At 42.2% G+C, this 27642-nt stretch overlaps 1 protein-coding gene and 1 long non-coding RNA gene across 2 annotated transcripts in view; both read left to right on the forward strand.

Moving 5' to 3' along the window:
• LOC306977227 overlaps positions 1-27642 on the forward strand; it is a 172115-nt gene that overhangs the window by 6046 nt on the left and 138427 nt on the right. The window lies entirely within an intron of this gene.
• LOC306969600 (SR-related and CTD-associated factor 4-like) lies at positions 610-25073 on the forward strand. Its single transcript, XM_079565263.1, has 18 exons — positions 610-778; positions 1400-1483; positions 2847-2891; positions 2968-3129; positions 3199-3316; positions 4345-4481; positions 4637-4768; positions 4841-4914; positions 5001-5097; positions 5213-5293; positions 5373-5452; positions 5579-5760; positions 6815-6915; positions 7004-7117; positions 7189-7345; positions 7429-7526; positions 22740-22889; positions 24431-25073. Exons 1-18 carry the CDS (start codon positions 749-751, stop codon positions 24806-24808), a joined length of 2220 nt encoding a protein of 739 aa, XP_079421389.1. The 5' UTR covers positions 610-748; the 3' UTR covers positions 24809-25073.

Genomic DNA, 27642 nt, shown 5'->3' on the forward strand with positions numbered 1-27642 from the left:
GTTGTAGTGGTCTCCGACAGTCTTTTGTGGAGCTAAACAGCTGAATGGACGTGCCCTGACTCCATTATTGCTGAGGCTAGAGTGATGAGTGACTCTCTCTGACTCTGGGTTGACGTCCTGTCCTTGCGTTCCCTTTCGGTGCTCAGTTTGCCTTTGTTGACGCGGTGAGGGATCTTTCTTCTCGCAGACAGCGCTGGACTCACGGACACAAACCAGCTGCTCCTCTTCCTCGTATTTAATGATCGGCTTCTCTTTAACCGGCACAGTCTCCGCGATGTCCTGGTCCAGACCAAGGCCGGACGGGAGTCCCACTCCCCCACTGACCCGCAGGACTCCCGGGCTCAGAGCCTGTTGTCCGCTCTGGTTCTCCCCTGTGGAGCTGCATGGTTCCTCCTCGTGCTCTTCCTCGGTATCCGCAGTCAGCCATTCATTCTCCGGAGCTCTGTGAGTTTGGACTTTAGACATTATACAGACAAGGTGTTGTAAAGCTTTAGCTTCGAGCTAACCACGGGAACAGGAAGTAACAGGAAGTGTCCAAAAGTGCTCTTTTCTCCTTTGCCAGGCGTAATGACGTCAGACGCACACAGACGTCGAGTCGGGGGTGTTTGCGAGGTCGCGTTAGCTTCCAGTTCTGTTATCGACTGTTTTTACATTTAATCTCTGTCTTTCCGCATTAATATGATTTAGATAAAGGCTCTGAAGTCAGTATATATCAGTATATACCAGAAGTCGACGAGAAGAAGCCAACATGGACGCCGTCAACGCGTTTAACGCGGAGGTAAAGATTGCTCCAATTTTAGCATTAGCTTAGCTCTGCCACACCTGCCTTATTATGGTACAATAATCACTCTCTTGTTGCACTAAGTCTGTTGTAAACATGATAGAAATTACAACTGAAAGCCAACACTGGCATTTTGAGTTTGTAATACGCACCATGTCATAAATGACTCCAATAAAAGCGCAAATACATGATCGTAAAACAGAAATGTAGCTACTAGGCCTCGACCCCGCTAACGTCCTGCAAGATGGCCTTAAGATCACCAGCTGTCACGTAACGTGAGACCGTGACCTGATGATGCTGTATTTCAAGGAAACTAACATCTTAATTGCCCTAATGTGACATGTAAAATGGGTCAAAAGTAATATTAAAGTGTGTGTAAGGTCTGGGGAAAGCGGCTGTTATGAACGTCAGCCCGTTAGCCACTGGTCACGCGACTCCTGGGTTTGAGGAGGCGCTGTAAATAACAGGACTATTATTCATCTGGTGTTACACTGACCAATGTTTTTTTTTTTTCCCCATTGAGATTTGAGTCTAAGCTCTCAAAGCCTCAAAGCCAATATGTCTGTTTGATGAACGCATACTCTATTGTATTCTGCAATAATGTGCCTTTTTCTTCAGCTTTTCTCCATGATTGAAATGAAGCCTCCGATATCCAGAGCAAAGATGATGTCTGTAACGAAATCTGCCATAAAAGCAATCAAGGTATGTGTGTGGCTTTTCACGTTTACTGTTGCTGTTCATAAATGCGGGTTATCTAAATAAGCATTCCAGGGTTTTCTAATCATATCCATATTGCATCCGCATTAGGGTCCATTTGGTTAATTTAAATAAACAGACTGGTTGTCTTAATAGAACAGGCCACCATTTTTACATACTGAGATATGTTCTTACCTGAGCTTAGACGAGTTCATCTGTACCTGTCCGGTCTTCATGTGTGCCCTCAGTCATGTAAACACAGCACAGACGGTGTTAGCATTTAGCTTCTCCTCTATAGCTCCAAACGAGGTGAAGATAGAAGCTACCAAGCTCTTCCACGTTTTACTCCACAGTGTTACAATATAAAGTATAATTATACAAAATTAAGCAATGTGGATTTTCTAAGCGGATAAAAAGGGGAACTATATTGTAAGGCGTAATAATACCAGGAGTAGTTCGACGTCTGCACAGTAAAGTGAAGATACTACTGCGCGGATGTTGGACTACTCCTGACAAGACAGGTACAAATGAACTCGTCTAAGGTAAGAACATATCAATGTATAACAGTGGCCTATTCCTTTAAAGCTGTGATCCCAACACCATAAATGTGGATTATTTAGCACCTCCCCTGACCCAAATGAAATTTGGATTTCAGGCAACCTATAATACAACATGTTGCAGTTTGACTTTGTCATGGAATATACGGTCATCTTTAGCCCACAACATTAAAAACATTAAAACGTGTCTGGAAGTAAAATATGTAAGGCTGAAATGTTTTATTTACAAGGCAAAAAAACACTTAGCGGTTCATGCTTCATTTTGGTTTTCTGCATTTACACACATCTGTGTACGCTCCACCGCTGTGGTCAGAAATGTTTGCATTCATAAGAGTTCATCATTAATGTACTTTGTGTAATTGGTCCTGAATTTAGAATCCGCTTTGTTTGACACATTCGTTTTTGAGAGAAAGTGTGAGGTTATGAAAGATACAGTGATATAAAATGCACCAACACTACTGTTTATTTACTTAACCTTAATATACATGTTAATACTAGACGACCAATAAATTGATTTGATGTTTACTTTATGGGACAGAAAAAACATGAAGTTTGTGTATTTAGAAAAATCCTACATGTTCAACAAAAAATTAGGGGAGAATTTTGTGCATTTTCGATGTTCTTCCTGGAAAAGAAAAGACTTCCCCTTGCAGGCTGGCATATTTTTGCATAATATGAACATTACAATGACAATGGACAAACCTGATGTTTTGTTTCAAGGGTTGCAGCCCATGTGTGTCATATTTAAAGAATGTTTCCCCGATGATTGTCTGGATGGACCTTTTGTTAATGAGGTTTTTGTTTGCTTTTAGCTGTACAAACATGTTGTCCAGCTTGTAGAGAAATTTGTCAAAAAGGTATGAACACAGTTTAATTTATTATGATAATTACGCTGCTTGTAATAACTTTAATTAAGTAAAATGATCTTTTCAGTGCAAACCTGAGCTGAAGGTCCCAGGGCTGTACGTGGTGGACTCCATCGTCCGTCAGTCTCGGCATCAGTTCGGAGTGGACAAGGACGTCTTTGGACCCAGATTCTTGAAGAACTTCACAGAAACCTTCCACCACCTGTACTGCTGCCCAGAGGAGGACAAGGTACTTTGTTTGTACTCCGAACAATAAGCAGGACTTTGACTTTGAACTCGAGTTTGTTTTTTACCTCAGACCAAAATCCTGCGTGTCCTGAAACTGTGGCAGAAGAACGGGGTGTTTGAAATGGACACAATCCAGCCCTTGATGGACATGGCGCATCGACCAGCTGGAACTGCAGCAGCAGCAGAGGGTGAGTACGTCTGAACTTCATCTTTAGATTAATAGATACAGATTACTTCAAAATGGGCCAACAAAACACTGAATTGAAATATATATTGTTGATTGAAATAGCCACATTTATTCAACATCATCTATTCACACATTTGTCTATTTGTTATTTCTGGTACAGAACCAGGAACTCCAGGTTTACTCCAGTTTGTGTATATTTAAAAAAAATCCATCCTCAATCAAATCATATTGATGAATTGGGTCAGTATTTGTGTTTTGCTTTTCAAATTTTTTTTTTTTAAAGTTCTTTTAAATCCGTTTGGTCATTGGTCATCCTTAACGGCCCTATATCTGATTTTTTTTTCATTTCAAACAATGAAAGAGGAAGCCACTAAATTGACATGTTTGTGGGGGTCCAAACTCATCCCGAATCTTTCTAACATATTTGTAGCCTCCTAGTTCTTCACAGGGACAGGTTTATAGGCACATTTCACAACGCGCAGGGTCACTTTTCAGGGATACTTTCACAATGCTAGAAAACCTGTCTGCAAGATCATTAAATTAATATGAATACTTTATAAATAGATCTACAGTGTTTTCCCCACAAATGTCTGAGTTTACAATATACTTGAGGAAGACAAAACATATTTCACTCTGTAACTAGAAAAAATATCCGGTATAGCTTCTTTTAAGTTTGAAAGAAATGAATGACTTTAGAGAACAGTCATTGGAGTTTGATGCGCTGGACATTTCTTGATAAACAGCTAGTGTTTTGGGACTGAAGTCCTTTCATGATAGTCCGAAGTTTGTCAAATGTCCAGATGTATTGATTAATCCAAGTCAGATTATTTGTCTACCTGAATGTTGGAGCAGTATTTGATGTCAGTATACATAACTTTGTTTTAATATCCACACAATGTTGGGAAAATATCAGCTATTATTTCTTGGCACACCTCTAATTGAACATCTTCCTGGTGTTCTAAATTACAACCACCTTGTCTTTTCTGCCTTTCTTAGTGGCTCACACCTCTGTGTTTCCTCTTTTTCAAGTTCTTCAGCCTGAGCCTCATATGAGTGCGGCCCCCACTGCCCCGGCCGTCTCCGCTGTCCCCGGTGAGCAACCCCTGTCCGGTGTGGAGGCCCTGGCTGCCATGGCCCAGCTCTTCCAGTCTCCGCAGGGGCAGGAGGTGAGTCACAGCTCAGTCACTTTGTTTGGTACCATCAGAGTTCAGTTTGTTGACTATTCTAGACACTTTTTCTTGCTGTGAAGAAAACTAAAAAGTAAGTTACTAAACAATTGAATGCCAGACTAAAGGTTGTCTCTGTGACATGGATTTTGCAGTTGCAGAGAGTGCTCCAGAATCTGCAGGAGGGGAATCAGACACTCGCAGCTGCCATCGAAAACAACTTGGCCAACCCGGAACATGCCAATGCTTACATCACACACTCCAGTAGTAACAACTCGTTTGCAGAGGTAAAACGGCTTTTAGTCAGTCACATGTTTGTCAGTTCACACAAAATAACCCGGAGATATGTTCCTCTTTAGAAACTGTTAGACCGATTTGAATATGACGACGAACCGCCAGAGGATAAAGCAGCCAGAGAAAACGCTCAACTGTTGTGAGTCTTGATAAAACATGGCATCCACTTTGTTAGCACTGTTTTAGGGAGTATTTACAATCTGTGTTTGTGTATTATTATTTTAGGAGTATTGCTGAAAGTGTCCTGAAGCAGTTTACTGATCAGCTGCCTGACACACAGAACGCTCAGCCACATATGATGCTTCCGACCAGTGGGATTCAGGTATGCAGTTTAACAGAAGCTTAAAGTGGGATGTTGTGCATAACCACACTTTTATATTTATATACGTTGGTACGAAATACTGACATTTACTCAGTGTTTGCCATCTTGCCCACAGGATGATGGACATGTGATGAATTCTGAGATAATGCATCCGGCGCCTGAGGAATACGGTGCTGTGAATGAGCCTTACACACGGGTGAGAACACGCCCTGGTCTAATTCTCTCATGTTTCAGCCTCTGGATTTATGTCACAATCTGTGTCTCTCTGTCTCCAGGAACTTCTGAGAGATGACTCTCCTGTGAGACGCGACAGCAGGCACAGAAGCTATGGAGGGAGTCCCCGCACTCGCTCCAGGTAAATGGGCAAATGTGATTATTTTTGTAAATCTCCTGTTGTGATTTTTAACATCAGTGCCGTTAGTTAATCAGAATGCTAGTTACAACCAACCCCCCACACCATGTTTGTGTTGCTCTGGTGCAGATCTCCCCGAAGGAGGCGGTCGCGCTCCTCCTCTCGCACCCGAAGGTCCAGGCACAGACGCTCTCGGTCCCGTTCCAAAGAGCGCCACAGGACGTCCCGCTCCATGGAACGTGCTGAACGTGAGCGAGAACGAGAGCGAAGACAAAGAGGTCTCCCCATTATCAAGGGGCAGACACTCAGCGGTGAGTCGCACAGTGGCTTTACATCATTAACGCCCCTTTTCCACCAACCCCTTCTTCACTCAAGTGTATGATCTGTCTGTGCTCCAAGGACCTCCTCAAGCCGTCATCCGGGCTTCATAGAGCCATAGTTACATTGGTAACTTTGGTGCCACCACAGAAATGAAATGGAGAATGGTGTTTTCACTTGTTAAAGTGCTTTGTTGTGTGGCTCCATTGTGCACTGGCTAAACGCTTTAGTGTAGGTGCCTTGAGAACCTCCAACTTGTTTAAACGTGGCAGTGAGTGTTTTATACAGAACATACTGTATCCTGTCTGCTCCACTCAATCTAGGGTTCAAACCCAAACTCCACATGTTCTCACCATATTGGTGTGGGGTGAATATGCATGGGAGGCTAATTTTCCGTAAGAATAGTTTTGACCCAAGATCCAGCCTCTCAAAACGTGGGCTTGAGTGCCTGTGCACTGCACTGCAATCACACTTACAGAACATTAAAGGAATAGGCCACCGTTTTTACATACTGAGATATGTTCTTACCTTAGCTTTGACGAGTTCTATAGGACCTGTTTGGTCTTCCCCCATGCCTTCAATCACGTAAACACAGCGCAGACGGCGTTAGCATTTAGCCTCTCCCTCTCTCCACTATGGCTCCAAAACAGGTCAAGATAGAAGCTACCAAGCTCTTCCACGTTTTCCCTATTTAAATATGGTTACGTGAAGTGTTACAATATAAAGTATAATCATACAAAATTAAACAATGTGGATTTTCTAAGCGGATAAAAAGGGGAACTATATTGTAAGGCGTAATAATACCAGGAGTAGTTTGAAATCCGCGCAGTAATCTTCACTTTACTGTGCGGATGCCAAACTACTGGTATTATCTCAGTATGTAAAAACGGTGGCCTATTCCTTTAAGATGTGTCTGTGCTTCTTATTCATTTGAGACTGAATAAACCGTACGTTTACAGATGTGCACTTATATCGTGTGATGATTATGATGTTGTTACTGTTGACTTGAAGTGACGTCCTTTACTTTGTTTCTCTGTTTGTCAATAGTTTGCAGCACAACACTGTGGGTTGGGCAGCTGGACAAGAAAACACAGCAGACCGACATAATGTTGCTCCTGGAAGAGTTTGGCCAGATCGAGTCTGTTAACGTAAGCCCCACACTTGCCAGCATTAGCATTACACAGTCCTACACTGGTCTGTAAGATGTTTTAGTGACTGAGTTGTTTATTTTTATAGATGATTCCTCCAAGAGGCTGTGCTTATATTGTCATGGTCCATAGACAAGATGCGAACTCTGCCTTGAACAAGCTCAGCCGAGGATCATTCAAAGTCAACCAGAAACACTTTAAGGTAAATACAGTGTTTCCGCTTCGCTCGTTGTTCTGCTGTGACTTGGTGAAACTCAGGGTTCCTGTTTACAGATTGCTTGGGCTCTTAACAAAGGGATCAAATCGGCTCATAAAAAGTTGTGGGACGTGGAGCGGGGCGTGACCTACATCCCCTGGAACAAGGTGAAAGTGGAGGAGCTGGATAGTTACAGAGAGGGAGGAATGATCGACCCCGACTCTGTTAACCCTGGTAAACTTCTTCTTCTTCTACTTTAGACTGGAAGGTTATGATGTTTTTTCCGGACTTCAGTTAATTTGACTTCTCTGTTACAGAATGGGGAATTTCTGAAGATTTCTTCAACAAACAGAGACGGCCAGACGAAGCTGCAGAGGGAACATCGACTGATGGAGCAGCTCCGGGTCCACTTCAGGTAATAATGGTGTTTTTCACCTCAGCTGTTTTACACTTTCTACCCTTTAACAGTTATAGTGTCTCATATGAGCATTGGAGCTTATCTAAACACTCTGCATGTTTGAATAAACGCCTTGCATTGGAAATGTGGAGCTTTTTTGCACGTTTATCTGTCACATCATGACGGTGTTAAAGACTTAAGTATAGTGATGTCAGTCTGTACTGACTGCTGTTGAAATCGCTCATGAAGGGGCTCAAACTAACAACCAACAAATCGCTCTGATGGTAAAGCGATATAATGTTTATTAACTGAAATTTTTATTTGTGTATATATATAAAAGCATATATTGCATTTTAGACAACATGGTTTAATCAAGTAAATTGTTCTAATATTGACTAGTTTAATCTGCCACTGAATCTGTGGTAAACTGATCAAGACGGGTCTAGTGTTTGTGAACTGAAATCTCTCAACAATTTGCCTGCCGCTCAGGAAAGCTGTAAGTCTGGAAAAAGAAAAAAAAACCTGAATGGACCCTGAATGAAATGGTAAATCATTTAAGTCGTCATTTCAGTCCTTGTGTTTTAAAGACAACAGAGTTTTCTGACGATTCTAAACCTGTGACTCCGTCATAAATGCTGCAACACCTCAGATGTCTGATTACACATCACGGCGCTAATGTCGAGTCACAGGGCAGAAGATGGTGAAGAAAATGAGCGGGACTTTTGAACAATCGCCATCTAAATTTAAAAAAAAAAGATTTTTCTAGTTAAATATGAAGCACGGCAAAAATAACTGCAGTCATTTAGTTTTAATTCATTTGCACTAAAGTCTATTGTCCGTTTTCCCAAATGGATTTCCCCCAATTAATTTTATGTTTTCTGGCGTCAATATCAGCGAGTACCTAATCTAATTCACCAATTGGATTCCACGCTGATCCAATTTTTTACATTGTTTTGCAGTGGGTGAGAAAATGAGTGGTCCCCCTGGCCTTGTCCTTTAATAAATTGAAACTTAATTTCTCTTAACTGACATAGGCACAGGCTCTAATTCTCTGATACAGGCCAAGGTAAATGGTAAATTAGATGCGACATGCCCACAATATTATCTTATTACTTCAGGTGACTCAATCATAGCTTCTGTTCCTGCCTTCAGTAGACAATAGCAGCAGCAGCAATGCGTTATTTTCTGTGGCATTCAAAGTACATTTGATGAGTAAAAAAAAACAGATTTAAGTTGGTTTGTGTCATTAATGATTTGAGTGTTGGATATTGATACCGATGAAATATTTTTTTCCCTAAATCTTCCCCAATACCCGATCCAGTATTGATATCAGTGCATCCCTAATTACATCATAGTTAATGCTATGCAAGCGACCAGAGCAGCCTAAATACTGACTCTGAAACCTCTGCAGACACAAAACATCCACAATGATCCTTCACTTACTCTTTAGAGTGAAGGGACTTGGGCAGAACTGAGCTCTGTGACTCACAGTAAACGTCCCTGTTCAGCGCAGCATCTTTTCACATCTGTGAACAGGTTCTGGTTGGCAGCTGCCCTCAGGTATTGGACTGGAGTGGAAATAATGGTGTTGGAACAACACTAGTACTTTTGGGACTTTCAGCTCGCGACCCATAACAGATACTTCAGTGAAGGCAATGTAGTTATATTGTCAGCAATGGAGGGGGCGCTCGGTCTGCAGGATCACTCCAACACAGTTCAAATGCTGTCACAATATTCAAATCTAAACACAAGTTGATTTAGTGGGACCTTCATGTAAGCACCAACGTGGATAAGCTCCTCTGCTGATATGGATTTAGCTCCGAGCTGATAAATAAATCAGTGTTTCTTTGGAATATAATTTCTTTTAACATTGCGAATGTAGAATATTTGTGCAATAAAACTGGTGCTGTGAAAAAGTTAGTTCTGTGATGTGTGACAACTCATGAGTGCCTTTGGTGTGTTTTTTGAGAACGGCCATAATGTAGTTATATTTTAATTTGAAGGTCACCGAGCAGAATATTCTTAAAAGAAAGAACTGTAATTGTAAACTGGTAAAGCATGGAGATTGTCAGAGGATAGAAACTGGTTTAAAGTACAAGACACGGCCGTACACTGACACGCTGCTGATTCACGAGTTTCACTGGAACGGGATTTTTAATGCGCAAAGACAAGGTAAGACAACAGTCATTAAAGAAAGAAATATTTTATTCTATATTTTTACAATATTTAATTTTGATAACTGAACTGTGCACATGTAGTGCCACCTGCTGGCCACAGGTGGGCCCTGCTACCCTTTGGGCAGCTGCAGCCCCTCAGCCTGGTGCCACTTTCACAGAGGCTTAACTCCCAGTGCTGCACATGTGCTTTTCTAAAGACTATTGCATATCAAAACTTTCAAAGTATAGTTTATAAATTAAAACTTATATTTACATAGCCATATTTTGTGTAAGATTTAATAACTTTTGCAGTATTTTTTTAATATATGAAAAAAAACAATTGTATTATTAACACCATGAAAAGTTTGCTTTAAGTCAGTGGTATCAACAAGTATCACCAAAGAAATAATTTGGCCTTCCAAGAACTATTTTTGTCCTAATTTAAACCTGGTGTAGATCCAAACGACTACAGTTCTTAACAAGGCCTGACACAATGAACCAAAATGTGATTAAAGTTTTCTCTTAGTTATAACTCATACATGAACAGGAGCCCGAGTGCCGCCTAAAGCAGTTCATGTACAGTAGCAGGGTTCCTGCACTTACATATGCGTAACTGCAGCTTCTATTCACCTTATTCCGGACGTTCGCGTGGGCGCTGCCATGAATTGTGCCCGCCTCTTTTCTGTCAACATGGGACTGGAGAAGTCCAAATAAAATCGTTTTTCTGCCGCGCGGTGCAGTGTTGGCATGTTTGTGCAAATGAACATTGGACATTTTACACGAATCAATCGACTAAACATCAGATTTGAGCGGAGAATATTTTCCCTCATTCTCCGTTTAAATGAACGGGCTTCGCGCTCAACCGGAACTGTCTGTACAACGGAAGTCCCGAGACAACGCAAAAGTGGGTGGTTCGGAATAAGTGAATATTATTGAACTGAATTAACAGCTTTTTGAGTGACCGTGCAGGATTTCAGCGGCAGCTGTGGTGAATAGGTCTGGGCTCATTCTACACCTTAAGACATTGCTGGAACTTGTAGGCAGAGGTGTAGCTTGCCATTAGGCAAGGCAGGCAGCTGCCTGGGCCCCCCCCAACAGTCAAGGCCACCACTAACTAATCCATTATCTATAAGCTTGCATAAAATGCTTGATATTCACAGTTCCTGCAATTAGACCATCTCTCCACCACCGCTCTCTGGTGCTGTTCATCCCCATCCCACTGCTGCTTTAGTAAGTCATGGTTCCCTAATGTTAACTTATAATGAGCAGTGGACAGACTTTTTACTCACGGCTCCACTAGATTATTATAGTGAAACCAGTTCATTGTAACAATCATCATGACCAAAAGAACCTCATCCTTCTGTTCAGAGGGAAACTTTGCAGAGAAATGCATTATGGGAGTTGTCAGGTGACCAGCTCCTGCCCAAACAACTTCCCCTCTTCCAGAGCGCAGTACACAGGGCGGCCCCCAGAGGGCCCCCTACTGACACTCTTGCTTGGGGCTCCCTAGTACCCTTGCTGGAAAATGGACAATTTTTAAACTCTGTATAGTCCCTTTAAAATGTCCTGGAACAAACTTGGAAATGGAAAGAGTGGGAACCTCAGTTAAAGAGACATCGCTCTGAGCTATGATTCTAATAAATGTAATGAGGGAAAGTGAGCCCTACTCATGAGCTGCACCGCCGTGTGAGGCTTTCAAGTGATTCCGACGGCCCTTCCTTGCAGTGGTCGTAGTTCAATAAACCAGCCACAACTGGAACAAGCAGCGGGAGTGAAGAGGCAGGAACTTTTGCAAGATCCAAATGCATCTACAGAGAGACGACAGGGTTTATGCGTGCACTTCTCACTTGAACATTTGGAACAACAAGCCCGGAAAACACAAAGGTACAAGCGTATTAGTTCTGAGACATCCAAACAGCCACAAGCTTTGATGTTTTATTCTTTATTTGATGCCCAAGTACTGCCCAACTCTGTCTCTGAGCTAGATTCTTCGTGCTTAGTTAATAGTCTTGTGGCTTATTCATAATTTAGCTAATTTATAATTAAAGGTTTCACTGTATTTTTATGTGTGCACAGTGAAGAATGAGCGTGATCATGTTTGAATGTCAGAAGAATGTCTTAGCCTTGAGAAGACACAGTAAGCTGCTGGGAGCTCTTCATACTTTGTTTTTCTAATTTCCAAAACACACAAAGTGCTACTTTGAAAACAACTAATGTTGTGCGATATTGCTCTGCAGCAGCATTACTGTTAATGTGGGATTATTGTCAGGTTTAACATTCACAAAGTTTCATTTTTTGACATTGTTCCATATGCTTTGCTTTTGTAAAGCGTGTTCTTCTATCTAAACCCTGCCAGATCAGTTAGTGAATAGTGTTTAGCGCACATGTCACACAGGCAGGAATGGTTTGTAATAGACTCTTGAGTGGTCTCGTTTCAGTCATTTTCAAACGAAGACAGATTTCAGGCAGCGAGGAAATCGTCACTTAAGTCACAGCACTGAACTAAGCCTGGTTTGAACCAGACTGGACCTCAGGCCTCTCAAAGGTGAGTGACTCTTCGCCTGCGCGATGGCTCGACCGCAAAGATGTCAATAGACGGTAAAAGTGATTTCTTAAACTTGTAATCCTCTCTGCTAAAGAATGCTTTAGTTTGTGCATGTTACTGTGTGGTTAGTGTACAGCAGGGTTAGACTTGTACAGTCTGTGGATATGACTGTTTTAAGCATAAACAATAGAAAGATGGAGGCAGGAATGACTGATCAAAGCGCGTGTCCGACCCGTGGGATTTCTCTGGACCTGCTCCGCATTAGAGGCAGCGCAGTGTCTCCTGCTGATTCTGCTCAAGGTAAAGACTTTGAAGCAGCTCTGACTGAAGGCCCACACTGGCCTTTGTGTACCTGAATATAAACCACTCACATTGTCTCAGGCCTCAGCTGTTTGCCAGCATTGATGTGATTCATGTTTCTGCTTTATAGTTCATTTAATGATTAGTATATATAGAAGTACAAGATTGTTTGTTGAATTATGTTTCATGTTTCAACAACAACTGTTTGGCGGATTGATATAGATATGTCAATACATGCTTGTATCAATCTTTAAGGTGAAACATATTAATACTTTTATTTCTTTTCCTTTAGTGGTAGTACAATTATGTGGTGTTCTGCTCATTATATTAACGGTTAGATCAGTGTTTTGTACCTAGAAACTACTTAGAAAACCTTTCCTTACTCGTTTTCATGCAGTTTTTGCAGGTGAGAAGCATTGAGAGATTATGGCCTCGCTAATTTCCTGAGATTCAATGCATTTTATGCAAAACAGTGGTTTTGTGTCAGATCAATGCCACAGTACTAACCTTAATATTACTAAACTAAAATTGGAAGATGAAACGTTCCTCACGCTTGTCGCCTGTACTAGGGGAAAACAGGTCTGTTGCGCTGAAGTGACCAAAGTGAAGGTTTGAGTTTGTCATTGGCCGTATCTCACAGACTCAACAGCTCAAGCTTTTAAACACATTGTGCTCCTTTTATTTATTCACCTCATGAGCCGGTAAAGCAGCCACTGCAATTCACATGGAGATTCCCCGTAATTAGAAGTGTCCCATTGGGACACATTCAGGTGCTTCTTAGTAAAATACCAAAGTACATTTTCTTTGTGTAATTCAGTTCATGTGTTCATCATTCCTGGTTGTGATGCAGAAGGAATATTGTTCAGTCGGGTTCAGTCTGCCGCACTAATCATGGGGAAGACTCTGTGTAATCTTTGACCGTCTCCTCTGAGAGGAGCCGTGTAGTTACATGTTTGCCTACTGTTCAGAATTAACATTATTGTCCCCAAGGAAATTTGTGGGCTGCTGTGAACTGCAGCTGCCTGCTTAGGGCTGTGTTTGTGTTTTCAAAAACAATTTGAGTGAACAGAAAAGGCTTCAGGGGTCTCTGCAACCTGGATACTGATGTAAAAACAAGTGAATCACGGAAATCCTCGCAGAATGGTCTGAGGCTGGTCAGGAGCCACCGCACAGTCACCGACAGACCAGGACCTAATGACTCAGTAATGCTCAGTATATGAACAGTTTCCTGTTGGAAGGTCATGTGTTTCTGCAGGTTTAACCTGGCAGGACTTTGAATACAGCTCACACACTCCGCTCTAAAGAAACTTGATGGCATAAATATAAACATTGCGCTTTCTGCAAAACTCACCACCAGACTCCCCTGGCAAATATTACTACGTTATTGAAGAGCACCTTTCCAAATGTTTATTCCTAGAGTTGCTTTGTTTTCCTTGGAAGCAATGACTCATTTGGCATCAATAGAAGGAATAAAAAGCTCAATATATTGGTCTTTGGAAATTGTGTTCAGCCAGTGCTGAATCCTTTAAAAATGGCGGACGGTGTATTTCACCAGGGAAGTCCCACTGAGATTCCAGAATGTCTTTTTCAGGGGAGTCCTGGTCCCAGTGGGGAACCTATTGTACATATTTTTAGTGGTAGAGGAAACTGGAGCACCCGGCGGAAACCTATGCAGACACGGGGAGAACATGCACACTCCACACAGAAAGGCCCCGCCTGGGATCGAACCCGGGACCGTCTCGCTGAGGCAAGAGCTCTAACCGCTGCACCACAAGTGAGTGTAAAGAAACTTCACACGGCTTCAGGACGCACGGCTGCAGGTCTGGCCTGGTTAGCACCAGGGTCATTCATTAAAATGAAGTCATTTTCCTTTTTTCCCCTAAAAAATTATTTTGCAATGACAGTAAACCCTGTCCTTTCCCGGAGGGGAGACGGTTGGTGGTTGACGGGGTCAGTCTGTCCCATGGCAGCTGCGGCTACATGAAAAACAAATACACTAAATTATAAAGCGACTTTGAGCATCCAGGAAAGTGCTATAGGCTAATGCATTGTTATATAAACCATGTATTTTTATATATTTGATTTTATTAGTTATTTTCAGCCCTAGGATAAGTTGATGAATTATATATTTTGTTTTTACCTTTATTGACCGCTTGTCAAAGGGAGTCCATGTTATTCTTGCTGTGAATCGACTCCACATTTGCTCAGTGAACTGTCGTGTTCATCAGGAGGACGACACCAGGTGACTTTATAAAGCGTATTATGACTTCGCAGGGAAATCTCAAATTGGCATTTTAAGTGTTATCAAATGCATTTAATTCTGAATTAATTAATTAAATATGTTTTGACATTTGATTACACAATTGATGAAAATGTCAAATGAGTTTGTAAATAATTAGCACTTGTCGTGCTATTTAATTGACTGAAGCATATGCCAATGTCTGTGAGCGCTTTACTATGAAGAGGTGTCTTGACCTCTACAGGGGATTTCATCACTCATGGCAAATGTGTCTGAGACTCACTTAACTCACACACTCCAACTTTACAAACTCTGACAAATATTTGTGATTGTCAAAGATTATAATTGATCTGTGCTTTAAAGGGGGAAAAAAATCAGCTTTTTATGGCATTGTGAGATGATCTATTACACATACAACATTATTTCGGGGGTCGCGAGAAAATATTGGGAGGTCGCCAGATCATATTGATTATTTAGTTTATTTTTTTAGCATGTGTGCTATTTTACCAGAGTGTTATTTGTTCTTGATTTGATTCATTTGATTTAGCCATAGCTAATGTCCCCGTTTCCCACAGTGTGACCCAACAGCAGAAATAAAGACATACGGGTCTCAAACCCCATTAATTGTTATAATGGGGGTTGCGGCTCCAAAAGATTGAGAACCACTGCCTTAAGCTGGTGGTTCCTAAAGTGGGGGTCGGGCCTCCTCAGGAGGCCTTGGGTGGGGGTCCCCAGATGATTTCAAGATTAAATAAAAAGAATGTTTTTAGTATGAAACAGCATATCATCTTTTGTGAAATCAAAAATTAAGTTCAAATAGATATTAACTTGATTTTAAAATGTATTTTTTCTGCCCTAAATTAGCATAAGAGGGAATTGTTGTTTACGTGTCAATTTTTGGGGTCCCAGCCAAAAACCCTCAAGCAAACGTCACTAGTTGTCACTAAAACACAGCGTCAAGGCGAAAATGTCTCTCCCAAACCAAAACTACCAATAAACAATCACATAAGAAAACATCTGGTGAAATAAAGCACTGCCCTGTTTCTGACTAAACGCCGACGTGAGGAGAGTTTTGTAGTGAGAGTTTGTGAGACGTGTAACGTGTCAGTCCGGCTTAGTGTTATATTATGTTAAGTAGTTATTAGCCCTTCTGGCCTCAATGCACATTATATGACATAAATGCAACCATTTCTCCGTAGTTTTACTCGCTGTTATAGGTGATGAGGAGCAGCAGCGTCTTATATCTAGGGACTGCATCAGGTTTGCCCAACTGTGTATTTCCCACTGTCCGATAAGTCCTTATTTACGGAGCATTCGTCTGTAAAATGATCTGCACAAATAGAACATTTTACTCTAAAGGATGGACCACAGACAAACTCCAAACTTGAAAATTCCTTATGGAGACATTTTAATAACCCAGAAATTAAAATTATCTGTCAAACGTTTGCACAACTGCAGTGGACAGAGTTAGCGCTGTGGATTCCAGCTGCTCCGAGCACGTTTGTTTTCTCGAGAAGTGTGGCAGCAAGTCTTTTTTTACAAAATACAATTACAATATATCTCGATGTGACAGATGTGCACGATAACATCACATCTAAAGAGCTTCATTTCTGTGAGAGCAGGTCTGTGCTCTTCCTGGGTACACAGAGGGGGCGGAGATGTTAGAAAGGTGCAAACGTGCATTTCCAGAGCACAGAATAAACAAAGGCAGAGCAGGCTTCCCGCAGAGTAAATACACAGGAAAGTCTCCATAGCAGCTTTAAAGCTCACAAAAGTCCATTTTGTTTAATGTGTCGCCTTTAAGTTGACATTTCTGTATTGTCAATGTGAAAGTGTTACATTTAGAGACCTTTGCGTACGTTTACATGCTTCAAAGATAAATCATATGAAGCTGATTTTTATGATTGAGTTCACCGCATATCGGTTTACAGCAGGGGCGTCGGAGTTGTTTGGGTCGAGGGCAGAACCTCCGGCCCCCAGGGCGGGTCGTGGGTCGCATATATTGTAAAGGACTGTGGCCTCATAAATAACAACTTATACTTATTGTGTTTTATCAGCCTGTGTGTCAACCGTTTCTCAAAGTGCTGCTAAAGTCATTATTCATTCACTCCACACTCGATGGCAGTAAGTTACTATTGTAGCCACAGCCGCCCTGGGGCAGACTGACCATTTACCACGTTGCTATAATACGCTGTTTATATCCTGATCTCATGCTATGTCAGTGCCCTCTGCTGGACACTTGTGGAATTATTTCCTTTTTTTAATTTAAGCTGCCCCCTAGTGGCTGGAGTGAGCAAACTTTCTTCAAAATCCACAACTTCACAGGAATGGGCTAGAGAAGGGAATCTTATTTGTATAGCGCTTTTCATATGACACAAGTCACACCCAAAGCACTTTACATGAAAGAGAGGGGGGTTCATTCACTCCATGCTGCTGGTGGTGAGCTACATTTGTAGCCACAGTTTCCCCTGGGGCAGACTGACAGAAGCAAGGCTGCTCACATCCGCGCCAACAGTCCCTCCGACCACAACCAACCACTCACACACAGGCACTGGGTGAAGTGTCTTGCAGGAGACTTACATGCTCAGGAATTCATGCTCCTCAAAGGGCCACATTAAATGGGCACGATAACATCACACTTCAAGAGCTTCGTTTCTGTGAGAGCAGGTCTGTGCTCTTCCTGGGTACACAGAGCGGGGGCGGGGATGTCACATGGATGCCACATGCGGCCCGTGGGCCTTGACCTTGACACGTGGTTTACAGAGTTTGTGTTTTCCGTTACACATTCGAAAGTCAGCATCTGCCCTGAGTCTTTGTGTGCTGGGAATGTTCGTAGTTTTATGCTGAAAGTGTTGTTGCTTGGCAGCTCTGGTAAACCAGCATTAACCCTAAGCCTAGATAACCTCGCTGACTCTAATCGTTGGATACAGTCCAGGTTTTAAACCTTAACCAAGACTTTAAGTGCAGCAGTCTTCTACTGTCTCAGCGTCTTATGTCATAGATTCTCTTTATATTCTTACTTTGTTATTTTACCAACAGTAATATTAATACTTTATGTTTTGACATCGTGCAAAGTAATTGATTTAGATTATTTGATTTTTTCTTTTTCCTCAATCCCGTTTTCTGACACTGAAAACTAAAAAAGGTTTATCTGGACAAAGTTTATTAATAAGTCACGTGAATCTCAGTGACCTGGACTGTGCGCTCAGTCTCATATTAACACACCAGCGTAGTGTCCTGCCAAAGGGCACAACAGCTGTTGCTAAGGTTAGTGGGTGAATACTCTGCTCACATCACTAAGTAACGTTTTGAAGTAATTGTACTTGCAAGAAGTTTTTTTCATACAGTACTTATTACTTCTACTTGAGTATCTGTACTCTTAAGTAAAAACAAATGGTAACTGAGTAAATCTGTAAGTGCTTTGTTTTCTTGATTCTTCATCTTTTATATGTTTTTATGGTAGTTTCTTTGAAAATTTAGCATTTTTTTTTAAATATTTTATCATTTTATGTCTTAACTAAAACATGAATCAACCTTTTATGCTCAAACAATTACTTAATAGTCACAGTACTCAAGTAAAATTTTACTCTTACTTACCAGAATTATCTTAAAGAAACGTTACTCTTGCTTCAGTAAATATTTTGGCTCCTCTGCCACCTCTGTTTATTTGACTGGGACCGTGTATAAAATACATTAGTCTTAATAACAAAAGGTGCTTTGTACTAGATTTAGCTGCTGTTCTTGGCAGTGTGGCCTGTGTGGCCCCGTGTCACTGTGGTTCCTGAAACAGAGGCTGTTCATCTGTAACAGAAGAACAAACATCTGTGTCTCCGCTGAAAATGACATTTGTATTTTTGAGGAGAGAAAAAGTGCATCAGCCTGAACTCAGTCTGTAGAAGTTGAAGGTAAGCTCTTCATTTGGGGAAGTTTGTACAGGTTTATACTTTTTATTTTTTGTTCAAAGTTTCTGTTGTCCAGGAGTTTTCCATCACAGCAAAGGTTTTCAGAAAGTAGTTACTGTATATGTACTGGGTTTCTCTAGTTCAGTGGTTCTCAACTGGTGGGTCGGGAACCTAAAGTGGGTTGTGGAACAATTCAGGGGTTTATGGGCCCTTTCTCTTTCAATATTTTTTTTCTGAAAAGGGATAGAAGCATTTCCTTTTAAATTACTGTTATTTGTTTGAGTTGATGTTTTTTTCATCTTTAAAAGTGTATCTAATGCTTTTTCAAAAATCATTTCTGAGAAAATGACTATTTTGCTTTGTATATAACAAATTAAATTCCTATTGGGTGGTGGTTTGCCATCCGAGCGAGAGAGTGGGTCCTGAAGCCACATCAGTTGAGAACCACTGTGGTTCCCAAAATGGAGGTCGCAGGACATTGAAGTGTAGGTCAAAGGTCATTTTTCTGACATTGAACTTGATGCATTTTTGATTGAAAACGGCATATATTTATTAATGTATTTTAGACAAATATCAAACACAGTATCCAAACTAACATCTCTAAACCAGATTTTAAATGTTTTGCACTTTAAAGCCGCTCTAAGCGATCTCGTTTTGCCGGTCCAGCACCGATGCATTAAGCTCCACTAGATGCGCCACCTTGTGCGCCTCACTCGCAAACAGCAGGAGACCAGCGCTGCACCTCGCTTCTCCCTCACCCATTTATTATAATAGATGCCCTCACTTCACAGCACACACCCCAACACACGCCTCACCCCCACATGCCCCCCGTCAGGTTTTTTTCGTCCTTTTTTTTCCCTTACAAAACAAAGCAGCACCGGAGGAGAGGCTGAGTACTGTTCTGTAAACTTAGTTCTGAATGGAATTATTATGTTATATCTTATTTATGCAGATGAATGTGTGTTTCATGCAAGATTAATGAGATTTCCGTAGCTCATTGAATGCAATCGGAGCAGCGTGTGGTCTAACCAGTGTGGAGGGGCGTGGGCGACGGGGCAGAGCCAAGTGAGGGGAGGGGGGTGGTGGTGGAGCAGAGCTCACCACTCCAACTCCACCAAGACATCGCTTAATGGCGGTGGCCATTCACCTTATTCCGCCCCGCCCACTTTTGCCACTTTTTGCGTTGTCTCTGCACTTCCTGCCCGTTCATTTAAACGGAGAACGAGGGAAAATATTCTCCGCTGAAATCTGATGTTTAGTCGATTGATTTGTGTAAAATGTCCGATGTTCATTTGCACCAACATGTCGACACTGCAGCGTTTCTCTGTGCGGCCTAAAAACGGCTTTGTTTTCGTGTAGTGACTGATGTTATCTGGACTTCTCCAGCCCCATGTTAACAAATAGGAGAAAAGGGGCGGGCACAATTCATGGCGGCGCCCAATCCCGTCAGACCTTGGAAGCTAAGCAGGGAAGGGCCTGGCAGGACTTGGATGGGAGACCGTTTGAGAACACCAGGAAGCCTAGCGAATGTAGCGAGTGAGTGAGTGAGTGAGTGAGTGGTGGTCGTCGGAGGGGCCGATGGCGCAGACTGGTTGCCTCGCTTCCGTCAGTCTACCCCAGGGCAGCTGTGGCTACAGTTGTAGCTTACCACCACCAAGTATGGAGTGAATGAATAATGCTTTGTAAAGCGCCTTTGAGTGTCTAGAAAAGCGCCATATAAAAACTGATGCATTATTATTATTATTGAGGCAGCTTTAAATGACTACAAACGCTAAAATCATTTCACAGAAGGGGGTCGTGTGTTTTTGGTTGAGTGATTTTGGGGGGCGCGGCTTGAAGCGTTTGGGAACCCCTGCTCGAGGTGATTGTAAACCAATGGCTGGTCATCAGAAGTTTCCCAGGAAGCAGTTCTTTCAGTATTCATCTACTATAAGTTTAGGAGGAGCTTTGGGTCTGTGGGTGTATTCAGTGCTTAAAATGACAATAATCTGAATGAATATTTATATTTGGGTCACTTCTTGTAATCATATAGTGATGGTACAACGCTTGAATATGTACAGTATATGTGAGTATGGTATTCTTTCCTGTGATATTTTTTACTAAACCCTTTGTAGTTTTTAAGTGTCCTCTTTAAGTGACCTCTTTGACACTTGAAATTGTTTGACCATAAACATTTCATTTATTGTACACTCTCACAATGTTGTAAATGGTGCTTTTCCTCCTACCTTAGGCACTCGAAGTTCAGTGTAGTAGTAGTTGTAGTAGTAGTAGTAGTAGTAGTCGTAGTAGTAGTTCTGGTTAAGATGCATCCTGGCCCTGAAGCTACACACAACTGTTCTGATGGTACTCGGGTGTTTTGAAGTTTGAGTTTGTGCAATTCCAATTTTAGGACCTGGTGCTGTTTGAAAAGGGGCCGTGAAAAGCTCAGTTTGGGGAGACTTTGTGTCTGCCCTTCACGCCTCTGCTGCACCATTCATTCATCTCATTCAGCTCCAAACCCACCACCTGCTGATGTCATGAGGTGGTGCGTCTTTGTGTCTTTAAAGTTCAAGCAGCTTCACTGGAATAGTATTTTGAAGTTTTGAAATATCTTTTCTATAAAGTAAAAAAATCCTGATTAAAGGCGTGTTATAGGACCTTCCCGTAATGAATGAAGGATTAATGTGGTTATGTACAAGACACATGTGGAAAATATTTTGTACTTTTTGGGATCGCTGAGTGAAAGACTGCATGTGGGTGGATATTTAAATATATATATATATATATATTTTGATTTATGTAGCACTGTTGGTAAACTGCATTTGCTTAAGTTGTTTATTAGTGATTTTTTTTTACATATACAATAAGCTGCTATTTGTTTCTTTGTTAAATATCTGCCCAGGGACCAGAGGTAGGTAGAGAAGCTCAAGTAAAAGTTACAAATGACTTTAAAATGATTATTATTACGTAATAATTACGTCTGCGTGAATGGGTCAGTGGTTCCTTCCTGTAAAGTGCTTTGGGTAAAAGCACTTTAGCTTCAAGTGGAGAACATAGACACAGACGGAGCTCCTCAGTGCAAAAGTCTGCTCTAAGTTATGATAATACACCATGAGAATTAGATGTAAGTATTGCAGTGTACTGCATTCATTTGAAAGTACATTATTGTGTTTATCAAATAATTTTTTGGTGGCATGGTGACATCGAGGTTGGCGCTTGTGCTTCAGTTTTGGGTCCTGGGTTCGATCCTTGGCTGGACCGGGCCTTTCTGTGTGGAGTTTGCGTGTTCTCTCAGTGTAGGTTTCCTCCTGGTTCTCCAGATTGCCATGATGGTGAGAGGTTGCTGGTGGTGCAGATGAGCAGCAGTAGTTTACCACCACTGAGTGGAGTGATGATAAAGCCTTTATTTATTTTCGCTTTGAGAAATACTGTCACTGTAATGTAAACAACCTGCTTGTTAGTTCCTGATCGATAAAAATGCTTAAAGGGACTATACGGAGTTTAAAAAAAGTGAAAACTAAATATTTTCCTCCCCCTACATGTTCCAGACATGTCCTTATGTGTAGAATGAGCCCAGACCTGTTCACCACAACTGCCTCTAAAATCCTGCACTGTCACTCAAAAAGCTGTTACTTCGAGTCTGAAGTGCCGTCATGCACGAGCTTAATATAGAAGCTGCAGTTACACATAAGACCTGAGGTGGCAGTAGTGAGTATAAAAAAAACAACTTGCATCTAGTCCATTTAATAATTGATTGCACATGATTCAAAGGTCTTTTTCACAAATGTTTGCTTTTACAGATTACTGAAGGACAACAATTGTATTATTCTGCAACAACAACAACATCTTGTATATTCCAGTTCTAACGCTCTTCCTGTGGATAAGAAATATGGCAAGAAGACCCACTTTCCACAACAATTTTCATTCATTTATTGGCACTTGCATTGTTACGTGCTATGATCTAATTAATAATTAATTAATAAAAAAAACCCTGCCTAACCAAAAAGTGTGAAAGCCTTTTCATTCGTGAATTAAAACCTTCTGGTTCCACTACTGTATATGTTGTTGTTTTCTATAAACAAATTGAAAATCCTGTTTGTGTGTGTGCAGGTGCCTCCGATCCAGCAGCCGGCCCCCATGCTGAGCCCCCCGTCCCTCGCTCCGGGCCTGCTGTCCCCCTCATCCATCCAGGCAGACGCTGTGGTCCCAGCAGTGAAGGCCCTGGCTGCTAATGGCACTCCAAGTAAGACCATGCTGTGTGTTTTTCTTCTCTGAGGATGGGGGAGGCATATTTCAAGATGTCAATACAGAGACGGGCTCCAATAGTGAATGACTGTTGTAGGAAGCACGAGGGGACATTTTCACGATGGACTGGCCGATACAGAGTCCAGATCATAGACCTATTATTAATCGTCATTTCATTATAGTCATTTCTCACTCCTTCCCATTTACATTAATTACTCCATTTGACGGACAATCCATGATGGCTGCTCTGTTTCCTGTTCCAAAAAAGGACAAAAGGGCGGGGAAACTCAGCCCCCGTGAGGCGGGCTGAGTAGCAACAAGCCTCCACAGAGCTCCAGAACCTGTCCATCAAAGTCTCAGTCCTGAACTTTGAAATTTTATAAAACAAAAACCAGCTTGGTTAAAATGACGACACCTTGCGCTGTATTGTCACATGGGTCATAGCATTTTTTAGAAAAAGGGAAACTCTTTGGAGCCAGGCTTTTAAAGCAATGCTAAATAGCTTGTTTACCTTAATAAATCCTTTCCGTCGTCCCTCTGGGGCTCATACAAGTGTTAATGGGATGATTGGGGGGTCTTTCATCTCCCCCTGGTGTCTCCGGTCAGAAAACCACAAGTGCCATTTCCCTGCCACCGGCCCGGAGCAACCGATACACACTAATGGAATCATGAAGAAGCTAACAGCTAACGGGGCAAAGCTAACTGCGGGCTAACTTCACTTTAAACAGTATTTACAGCCCAGTTTGAGGGAAAAAAATTATTTCCATTGTGTAATTGGATGTACAAAATCCCTCTCCCCCTGGTGGTTTACTCTCACGGACAATTAATGAATAAAAAAAACGTAACATGCTGCGACACCTGCAGTGACGCTTATGGCTTCTAAGGGCATGAGTTACTTAGTACTGCTTTAAGCAGCATTTGTGAGGTATAAAGACGACATTGGAATACGTTTTAAAAAGTGTCTTTTGGAGTCGCCCCCGGCCACCAGGGGGTGGTATTGCAGGAACGTCAGATACGAGGACCCTTTCACCACTGGAGCATGATAAAACGTTTGTTGACGAGCCGAAAATGTTATTGTGGTTCATCAGACATTCACAATCGTCCTGGTTGTGAACACACACCCGAGCCACGTGACAGAGCTGCTGCTCACGTGACTCACACTCGCTCTCCCGACGCTCCAGTCTGAGCAGCAACTGAGCAGCTTTATCCTCTCTCTGTTTAAAATGTGTATGACGGTGCTGTTAATAAAAAACCTTGAAGCGATGATTAAAGGATGAGGTGAGAGGTCACGGTTCACATCATGACATTTCAGTCTAATGTCAAAAGCTTGATACAACCTGTCAAACTTGATCCCAATTTACAATACTTGTTGATCTAAAAAAGTTTGTTGAAATACTAACAACTACTAGACTAAAACAATCACATATACCAATGACTAAAATGTGACGAAGACTAAAAAGCATTTTCAGCTCTTTTAAGTTTTTTTTACGTCTGATGTTGCTTTTCAAAACCTATGAACCTACTGTACTTGACTAAATGTACTTCATTAAAAAAAGCTTAGCTCTAACTTTGGTCTTTTTTCTCCCTCAGCTCTTCTCAAATCTCCTGACGCCGCCTCTTTGGACAAAACTGAAACCTCAGCCTCTGACGGCAACGCCAAGACTGACCCGTCCGTAGCTCCGCCCTTCAACATGCCCGGCCCATTCCCCCCGCCTGGGATGCCTCCTCCGGGAATGGGGCACATGCCCCCCTTCATGGGCCCCCCTCCAATGGGTCGGCCCCCCATGATGCCCGGAGGACCCATGTTCCCACCGGACCGCTTCGGGATGCCCATGCCTTTCCCTCCACGTGGCCCGCCCTTCCCCAGGCCCGGCATGGACATGGGACACTTCCGCCCGGGATTCGGACCCCCTCCTTTCAGAGGGAGGTGGTAGATGTTTTAATCAGACTCTTTTTTTAAGACTAAATCCAAAGTTTACGGGCAAATATCCTTTGGAAGGTTGTATATATTGTACATCTGCTCTTTTGTATATTCGTATCGGTGTAAAGTCTAGTATTTTTGATATGATTTCTCAATTCAAGAACTTTTTCGACAACAAGAAAAAAAGTGAGATCCAGAATTCTGTTGCAGGTTAATTTGGAGGGATTCTGTGTGTGGCCAGTAGGGGGAGTAGCATCCACAGTGGCATATCTCTGTTGTACATAAAGGTCATGGCAAGAACGTGTGAATATAAAAAAATATGAATACCATTTGGATTTTTTGGTTTGTTGTGTTTAGTGAAGTGCAAAAAGGTTATTATTAAAACAACAAAACATTTCACATACCAAGTACCACCAGCCCTAGAACAAGAGGACTAGTCAGGACTAGCCAGGTGTAAAAAAAGGGTCAAAATGAGTAAATTATGACTGAACTGGGTGTAAACCATGTCTGAAGAGGAGGCACTTCGCACATCTGTTTCTTTCAACCGGTGTGTAGGAGACGTCGTCCGTAACGCTCGTATATAAAACTGTGAAAAATCTCTCACACACTGTAAACTTGCAGAGAAAAAGGGAGATTTTATTTACAAGTGCTCCAACGTTTCGGTAGCTAGGTCTATGTGTGGCTTTAGTCTAAAACAGCGAATGAAACGTTTCAAGGGTGGTCTTAAAGCCACACTGCGTGACATTTCACTCAACAAGTAGAATACAACACAAGCTACAACTATATTATTTATGATCGAATTTAATACAGGGAAAAAAGACCAAACAAATGTGTGGTTGCTGTGAGCGACTCTGACTGACTGAAACTTTCCTGGGGGCGGGACATCTCCAGCTCGTCTCCATGGAGATGTTGACTAAAGGCAGCTAAATATGACCTTTAAGGTGTGTTCCATTTGTTCTCGGAAGACAGACAAGTGGGTCATGTCAACGGGAATGACCCCTGATGTCGGGTTTCCCACTGGGGAAGTCGGACGATCCTCACAAGCCCCGAGTTGGGGCAAAAAATAAAGCGACACATCTGTAAGCAGTAAATAAAATCACCCGACTGCTATATTTTTTTATTTAGTAGTCAAGGGTTAAGTTATTTTCTTTAACTTAACCCTTGAGTTGTTCTCTACTGCCCACTCGCTGTCTGTCACTGAGCTCTTGCCAGAGGCGGCTCTAGAGGGGTGGCACGAGGTGGCAGAAGCTACTTGGTGCTCACAGAGGCTTACTCTCAGTAGTTTTTTGACAACAACTTAAACAACTTATATAGCTAAACTTAAAGGGACAATACAGAGTTTAAAAATGTTAAAATTAAGTATTTTCCTCTCTGTACATGTTCCAGCCATGTCCTAATGTGTAGAATGAGCTCAGACCTGTTCACCACAACTGCCTCTAAAATCCTGCAGTCACTCAAAACATTGTTACTTCGGGTCTTTAGTGCTTTCATGACGAGCTTAATATAGAAGCTGCAGTTACACGTAAGACTTGAGGTGGCAGTAGTGAGCATAAAATGACCAATTTGCATCTAGTCTCTCTAAAGCTCAATAAAGAGCCAGTTGGCCATTTTTTTTTTTTAACAAAACTTGAAAGTTAGAAACCCCCTACTTATATAATGGACAATGCTACTATTTGTATATATTTTTGGGCGGCTCAGCTGCATCTAAACGGAAAGATTCTAAAATGTGTTGCCACCCCAGAAATGATCCCTGACCCTGCTTGCCACCCCGTGATTTTTATTCTAGATCCACCCCTGGCTTCTGCGAAGGAGTTAAGCCTACGGTTACAAAATGTAGGCCTACTGTTTGCTTCACGATGCTAACAATGCTAACGCCCATTATTTGTAGCATTATAAATATAACCACACTGTTTAGCTTTGACCAGCTTCATAGCTTAAAGGAACAGGCCACCGTTGTTCCACACTGAGATATGTTCTTACCTGAGCTTAGACGAGTTGATGCGTACCTGTCTGGTCTTTGTGTGTGCCCTCAGTCAGGCAAAACGACCAAAGACGTTGTTAGCATTTGGCCTCTCCCAACGTATTCCTATAGCTCCAAAGGGGGGTGAAGTTGGAAGCGAGCAAGCTCTTCCACGGATACGCATCAGCTCGTCTAAGCTCAGGTAAGCACATATCAACGTATGGAGAAAACGGTGAACTATTCCTTTAAATTAGTTGTTGCACTGTCATTAAAATGTCCGACAACTGGATCACCGAGACTCTTTCCCCGCTCAGTGCTAAGACCTTCGAGGACAAATGGAACACACCATTAGGCTCCAATGTCCGTCCATCCGTCCATCCGTCCATCCGTCCATCCGTCCATCCATCCATCCATCCATCCATCCATCCATCCATCCATCCATCCTCTTCCACTTGTCCGTTGCCGGGTCGTGGGGGCAGCTGTTGGAGCTGCCCAAATCACATTGCACCAGCCCCTTATGGCTCCTCCTGCAGGTGGTGGGTCCACAGAAGGACCTCATGTTTCTGACCGGGCCTGTTGGTCTCTCATAAGGGGCTTCTGAACCGCTCTTTGTCTGACCCGTCACCTAGGACCTGTTTGCCCTGGGAAACCCTACCAGGGGCACGAGGCCCCCGACAACAGAGGTGCTCAAACCCCTCCACCACGTTAAGGTGGCGGTTCCAGGAGGGGGGCTCCAAAGTCCTCATCCAAATCCATTCTTAGATTACCCTCTGCCAAAACAGCATTCTCTGTGTGTGGCTGGTCTCTGTGAGGATGATTTATACAACAATATAACCCACAATGTTACGCAGTGTGGCTTTAATGTAATCAAACTTTACATTTGTCAT

This window comes from Gobius niger (assembly GCF_951799975.1).
Source record: "Gobius niger genome assembly, chromosome: 1".
NCBI classification, from domain to species: domain Eukaryota; kingdom Metazoa; phylum Chordata; class Actinopteri; order Gobiiformes; family Gobiidae; genus Gobius; species Gobius niger.